The sequence below is a fragment of the Chlorocebus sabaeus genome, chromosome 25 (assembly GCF_047675955.1).
Source record: "Chlorocebus sabaeus isolate Y175 chromosome 25, mChlSab1.0.hap1, whole genome shotgun sequence".
Taxonomy (NCBI): Eukaryota; Metazoa; Chordata; class Mammalia; order Primates; family Cercopithecidae; genus Chlorocebus; species Chlorocebus sabaeus.
In genome coordinates, this window is record NC_132928.1 from 26178082 (window position 1) to 26185310 (window position 7229).

Genomic DNA, 7229 nt, shown 5'->3' on the forward strand with positions numbered 1-7229 from the left:
CTCTCTGGGGAGGTGCATTATCATTCAAAAACAGCTGACTGACCACAGGTCTCCCAAGCTGGCACTGCTTACCAAGTGGAGAAGATGGAAGCAGAACAGACCAACCAGTGCCTAGTCACTGAACACATGAAAGCCACGAACTGCAACTCTTCAAGCAATTTCAGGCCAGAGCCCCTGTATCCCCAGGTAGCCAAGGGGTGTGCTCCAGTTTTACTGAAATTGGTTCATATCTAAAAAGAAAACACATTGCTTGATCACAGAATGCTCTCACATAAATTGAGGGACTACTAGTTTAGCAAGAGCCGAGACTGGCCCCAAGGCGAATCTGCTGTGCTGTGGCTCCCCTGACTTGAAGACACAGAAGTGGGTGAAGGGTCCTCTCAGTCTCCAACCTTCCCTGAATTTCAGGCTTTCCACTAAACAAGGAAATATTCTTCATGAGCAAGGCTTTTTAGGAATCAGGAAGATAGATGCTGACTTTGTAGCAAATGCTCAAAAGAGGGTGGGCAAAAGTCTCTCAACACTAACCCTGTCCTTACATCCAAAAAAGTAGGTCCTTTCAAGCAAGTGTCTAAGACATTTATTTCAGAAGCTACAAATAAAAATGGGACTACTCCTTTCAATTAACAACCCCTTGATACAATGAATTTAACCAAATTCTATTTATGATACAGATGACCTGGCCTCCCCTAACCCCATCCCTGGCTCCCCTACCCTCCTCACTCAACACAGGCATAGCACACACAGTCTCCCTGGGCTACCTCCAACATAGCACACCTAGAGAAAACTATATGTTTGTTGATAAAGGTCATGGAGGTATGAAATGAAGTTGGGGGAGTTATCACTTTATATGAAGCAACATGTGTAAAATTTAGTTTAAATACAGGTCACCACCCGGTGCAGTGACTCACACCTGTAATCCCAGCACTTTGGGAGGCCAAGGCGGGCGGATCACCTCAGATCAGGAGTTCGAGACCATCCTGGCTAACATGGTGAAACCCTGTCTCTTACACTAAAAGTACAAAAATTAGCCAGGCATGGTGGCGGGCACCTGTAATCCCAGCTACTCCAGAGGCTGAGGCAGGACAATCGCTTGAACCCGGAAGGCGGAGGTTGCAGTGAGCCGAGATCGTACCACTGCACTCCAGCCTGGGCGACAAGAGCGAGCGAGACTCCATCTCAAATAAATAAATAAACAAATAAATAAATAAATACAGCTCACCTACAGCCAAGAAAAAACTAGACCAGGTCGGGAATGTACTTGCCCTCAGTGGGAAACTGGACTTGTGTCAAAAATCTCATGGAAAGAACTCGAAAGTCAGGGAGGATAAAAACTGTTATTTCCTTGCATGTAGCCAAAGGGAGTTATAAATTGGTCACAAACTTTTGGCTGTCACGCCAGTGTTTGCTGTCAGAAGTAGCTGCTCTTTGGCTAACCTGCAGCATTGGCATTCAGCTCCAGTGCATAGATCCTGAGGACTAGCTGCTCTTGTCTAACAAGACAAGTATGGTGGGTAGCAAATGGTAGCCCCAGAGATGACAAGAGCACCTTTACTGGGAATTGCCAACAATCCTGCCTTAGCCTGGGAAGGAGTTCATTACCTGCTGCTTACCAAACCCTGATTATTGAGACAGGCTCTGTCTTAATCATTTTTAATATGTTCAGTGCCTAGCACTTACAATACATGCTTGCTAAATGAATGAATGACTGAATGAATGAATGAAATGAAGGACTATCAAAAACAAAAAAACAAGATGCATAAGATGGAGATCTGACTAGACTAGGGAAGGTTCAGACTAGAACCCTGTTACTTCTAGCATCTTCACAGGGAAATTAGAATCCTCATTAAAGGTGGAAGTAGGCTGGGCATGGTAGCTCACGCCTGTAATCCCAGCACTTTGGGAGGCGAAGGCAGGGGGACCACTTGAGTTCAGGAGTTTGAGACCAGCCTGGGCAACATGGCAAAACCCAGTCCCTACAAAAATTACAAAAATCAGCCAGGCGTGGTAGCACATGCCTGCAGTCTCAGCTACTCAAGAGGCAGAGGTGGGAGAATTATCTGAGCCCAGGAGGCAGAGGTTGCAATGAGCTGAGATTGCACCACTGCACTCCAGCCTGAGTGACAGAACGAGACCCTGTCTCAAAAACAAAACAAAAACAAAAAATAAACACACACACACACACACACACACAAACAGGGAAGTAACGAGCTACTTTCCAGGGAAGAGGGGATGCTTGGAAATGGCCCAGCCATACAACCAGATTTTTCTTTTATGCCACCCACATGCTGTAGATTGAGTGCAACTGAGGAGAAATACTATTAAACGCAAAGAAAGGATTTGGATCTGAAAGGGAAACGCAAATGTACAATGTGAGAATTTTATCTTCTCTACACCACACAAGTTTATCCTGCTACATTTTTATTAAAGTAACAAAAAGGTGTACATTTGTCCATAAGCTGTACATTCTTCCATATAAAAACACTATCATACAATTAGTAACCTTTGTCTTTTCTGTCAGAATAGCTTACAAACATACTACTATTATTTATTTTTACTTAATAGGAGAGACAGGCCTGCTCAACAGTCCAGCTCGGGGGTTTCGTTGTTTTTAAAGTGAACATCATCAAGAAGAGAAGAGAGACAAGATTAAGCATGAGACCATGGGGCTGCTTCTAAAAAGGCAGGGACCTGTTTGCAGACAAGATGCAAGAACACAGCCTGCAGTGATTCACAGCTTTGTTTCAACCCACAAGCCAGAAAATTAGCTCTTGGGTCTGTGGGCCCAAAGTGAACTTTAAAGCAATAAAGGCTGGAAGCAGGGTCTAGGAAGGCAATACAAAATGTGGAGAGTTGAAAAGGAGGCAGAGCTGGCAGGAATGGGTAGGGAGAGTGTTTGGTAAATAGCACCTTTGAGTCAAAATTGAGCAGTTAAGAAATCCAGGAAAGGGGACTGGCTGTGGGGAGGGGAACCTGGGGGTAGAGGAAGTGGGGGAAGATTCCTCACTAAGGGGCAACAGCAGGAGGGTGGCCATCCTAGCCAAATGCCCTAGCCCTGTCCTTCTTCAGGTGATTCGGTTTGGGAAACTTGAGGTCTTTTGAGGACCCCTCATCCATGTCACTGAGAAATTGAAGGAAGGGAGTTTCTTCCCAGTGTAGCTTTCCACTTTTCTCCAACCCACAACAGTAAATATTGCACAAGTCTACGACAAATTTGGATTGTACTGAGAGAGACAGCAACCTTTCCCACAGATGCTCTGAGCACCAGGGAGAAAAAACAGTGCCCAAGGTTTGGCTTTTATTTAGTGTCGGCCCTGCAAGAATACCAAGTAGTCTTGCAGAACATGGGGCACTCTCCCATTCAGCCAAGGAATACATGCAAGGCTGACCAGCCAGCCATCATCCCAAGGAGAGCAGGAGAGATGGTTCCCTAAGCCCACCAGGGCATCAGGAGGTTCTGAGAGCCAGTTTTCCTCCAGACCCTCCTGGGAGCCAGGGGACATATTGCACAGTGACTGAGAACTCTTGTCCTAGAAAATAGGGTAGCTCCATGGCCCGACCAGAAGGGAAGAGGGAGGAGAGGATGAGAAGAGAGTTGTGCTTTTGAAAAGAAGGCAGTAATAGAGGACCTGGAGTTCCCTGTAGCTTTTGAGCCACTTCTCAAAGGGATCATGGCAGCAGCAACAAGACTTCCATGTGGTTCCAAAAAGAAGAGTTTGGCCAAAAAACATCCCCAGTGGATACTCTTTGGGTCCCAAAATTCCATTGCAAATCACCCCCAAATTATTTGCCACACATACACACAAAGCAGCACTAGCAAAGCAAAGGTTTTGTGCAGAGTTCCCTTCCATCCTAACCCCAGTAACTTCCAGTTCCCTCCTCCCCCCTCAGAAAACAAAACAAAACAAAACAAAAACCCCCAAAGCTTTAGATTCCTGGCTGGAAAGCAACATCTATAGGCCCCTGAGGGTAGAATTAGAAACAAGTCATGATTTCAAGAAAAGCTGCTTAGGACAGTAGGAATCAGGAGAGGCCTTTTCACTCTCTGCCCAGGACCTCATTAGAAAATTAAAAGAAACATAAAGTATAATTAAAAAGAAAAAAAAAAAAAGATAACATAGTATTATTTAAGTCCAGGCATGAATGCCCCTGAGTAATAGAGGAGCCAGGGATGCAGGTGTCTGGCTGGGGGAGACAGAGAGTTCTGAACTTGGCCTCTCTTCCTCCCCCAGGGCAAATCCCAACCTCTCTGTTCACAGTTGCTAATCTTGTTCGCTCCCTCTCCCATCTTCCTGGGGCGCTAGCCAAATGTCTCCCACTTCACCTTGGCTAGGTCTACCCGCTAACAGCTCCCCCTCCTATAGGCAGACACTGGCTCACAGACTCAAGCACACACAACAGTTCTCTCCAAAGGCACCTGGGGAGGCCACTTCCAAGCAGCTCCCTTGAAGGATTTTTTTTCTTAAAAAAAATCTTTTGGTTTTTTTCCTCCTCTTTTCTTAAAAAAAAAAAATAATTATATATATATAAATAGCTCTTCATTTAAAAATACAGTTCCCCAGGTTGAGGTATGTGGTGGCCTGTTGTCACGGCAGCATGAGCACGGCGGCGCCCAGGGCGGGGGCGGAGGGGTCTAGCTGGAGACCGCCATCACGTAGTTCTTGGAGGGGCTGCTCCGGCCCAGCAGCACTTGGTTCTTGCAGGTGAGGAGCCCACAGGAGGCGGCCACTGGGGCCTCCTCGTACAAGACGCATATGGAGCCGTCCTCCCCAATGCGGTAGGACACCTCATAGGGGTCCACCCACAGGGTCAGCTCGCTGGGCAGCAGCTGGTGCAGCTGGGGCTGGCTGAGTCCGATCTGGCTGGCCACCCTGCTGATGATGGGGTCCATCTTGTGGTTGATGCGAATGCAGCGGTAGCCAGAGCCCTTGGACGGCTTTTCAGGAAACCAGTGGTGTTTGTAGTGCTCTGTGGAGACAGGACGGGGGGACATGCCCTGGTTAGAGCAGCTGGGCCATGGATACTACCACAGAGCAGGGAGGAGGGTCAAGGAACAGGAGAGGAAGGGGCCCTTTAAGTAAGGGAGGTGGATTCCTCTGAGTTCCAGGACCCTCTTGCCACTTAGCAGAGAAAATTTTATGGAAGCGGGAGAGATCTGCTTTCCTGCTTCCGGAACGTGTGTGTGTGTGTGTGTGTGTGTGTGTGTGTGTGTGTGTGTGTTGGGAGGGGATTCCAGAGCTCTGGGGTACTCTCCAGTGGCCAGTGTATTGCTTTTGGCACACCCCCAGTTTCAGGAGGGAAGGGTGTGACTGGGGCTGGCATGTCCAGGCAGGGCCTCTGGAGACCTGTGAGCTGAAGTTTCAGGGCCAGGAAGGCTGCCAACATTGTTGGGTCCACAGCAAGTAATTGGGCCTCCCACCCTGTGTTCCCTCTGCTTCCTTCAGAAGAGTCAGGGAACCTTCCTTAGCAGTGCCCAAGGGAGTGAAAACTGGGTTGTTTTGATGAAACATCTGTTTTTCTCAGAAGGCAGGGTCTGTGTGGGTGCGTTCCGAGATGGCTATCGCTTCCCCAAACTGACAGCAACCAGCTAGAAACAGCTGGGAGAGAGGTCTCTCCCCAGCCAGCAAACGGGCTGCTTATCTCTTCACCTCCCAACTCGAAGGCCAGCAGGGCAGGGTCACCAGCTACCAGGCTCTCCTCCCTACCACAATAGGTGGCAGATGGCTAAGGGGAACCAAAGAGAACACAAAGGGGGCCCAAATTCCAACTTGAAGCGAGTCAGCAACCAGTGGACTGCCCCAGGCACAACGCACCCCGACCGGCAGGAAGAACGGCACTGGGACTCCGAGTTGTTGAAAAGGCTCGACTGCACCTTCTTCCCTCATCGGGACCCCTCGGCCGACCGGGCGGCCCGCAACAACATCCATCGAGGGTCTTAAGATCTCGAGGGTCCAGCGAGGGAGACGAGCCCATAATGAGACGGGGCATAAGCTGGGGACTCGGGCTGGCACTCCAGGACCAGGGTCTGCGCCTCCGAGCGCGTGGAGGGGCGCGCCCCATCAGAACAGCCACGGGCCGAGACCCGAGCGCAGGGCTGGGGAGGAGGACCCAGGAAACTGGGGACTGCGGACCGCCCCGGGGGTCGGAGGAGGGCCACCGAGTCCCAAAGCTGCTCCTGTGGGTGACCCTGCCGCAGGAGTAAAGGAAAGACGGCCCTGGCAGGGAGGGGGCCGACCCCCGGTGGCGCCAGGCCCCTCGGCACGCGCTCACCTGTGAGTGCCTCCTGGAGCGCCCCGCTGAAGACCTTAAGCCGCTGCTCGCTCACGCAGCCCCGGGTCCTCAGGAGGCTGGAGAGGAAGCCTACGGCGGCGGCGATCTCCGGGAGCATGTCGGTTCCCTTCCCGTGGCTCATGTCGCGCGCAGCTCGGGCTCAGTGAGAGGTCTCGGGTGGGAAGTACGGGTCCACAAGCCAGCGATGCCGTGGCCGCTGCTCGGGCTCTGCCCGGACTTTCCCCGGGCTGCCTTTTTCAGGAGGTCCAGGGAGGTGGGGACAACCGGTGGCGGCGCTCATTGGCCGCGGCCAGCGGATGGGGGCGGGGCTCGGGCCCGCCCCGCCCAGCCCCGCGCTCCGGCGCTCTTCCCCGCCCCCGCCACCCCAGCCCCCGCCCTCGCAGCCTTGGCGGCGCTGAGGTCATCGCTCGCTGACGTCAGTGCTAGGAACCTGCGCCCGGCTGAGCAGAGCGAGACGAGAGGAGAAAGCGAGGCTCGGGGAGGAGGCTGAGAGCTCTGGAGGAGGGAGGCGGCTCCCGAGTACTCCTCGCCGGGCTGGCCCCGGCCTCGCCTCTCCTCCCATTTTTAAGGCTTGGGTTAGAGGCCACCTCCTCCGAGAAGCCTTGGGTGACACCACCAGAAGGCTTCCCAGAACCGTTCCCAGGTGGTTCCCCTTTCGGATTCCCACAGCATTTTCCAACCATACACGGTCAGAACCACTCACCAGGACGTGTTGTCACCATTTTACCTCTTTGCCTCGTCTCTTAACTAGATGAAATGGGGTTCCTCTTGGCTCTTTGGAAAGGGAGGCTGTCTTCTGCTTGTTTCCGTAGTAATCCCACCTCCCACAACAAGTTCCGTTCTGCAGCAATGCCTTTTCTCTTGCTGAGAAACATTCAAGTCTAAGTTTTATGGTGGATAGGGGTAGGGGGTGTGTTGCAAGACTTTTGTCTTCTTAA

At 51.3% G+C, this 7229-nt stretch overlaps 1 protein-coding gene across 1 annotated transcript; it reads right to left on the bottom strand.

Moving 5' to 3' along the window:
• Nucleotides 1–2404: 2404 nt before the first annotated feature.
• On the bottom strand, nt 2405–6512 carry BTG2 (BTG anti-proliferation factor 2). Its single transcript, XM_007988885.3, has 2 exons — nt 6271–6512; nt 2405–4968 (listed from the first exon to the last, which is right to left on the bottom strand). Exons 1-2 carry the CDS (start codon nt 6410–6412, stop codon nt 4634–4636), a joined length of 477 nt encoding a protein of 158 aa, XP_007987076.1. The 5' UTR covers nt 6413–6512; the 3' UTR covers nt 2405–4633.
• Between the last annotated feature and the right edge of the window lie 717 nt (nt 6513–7229).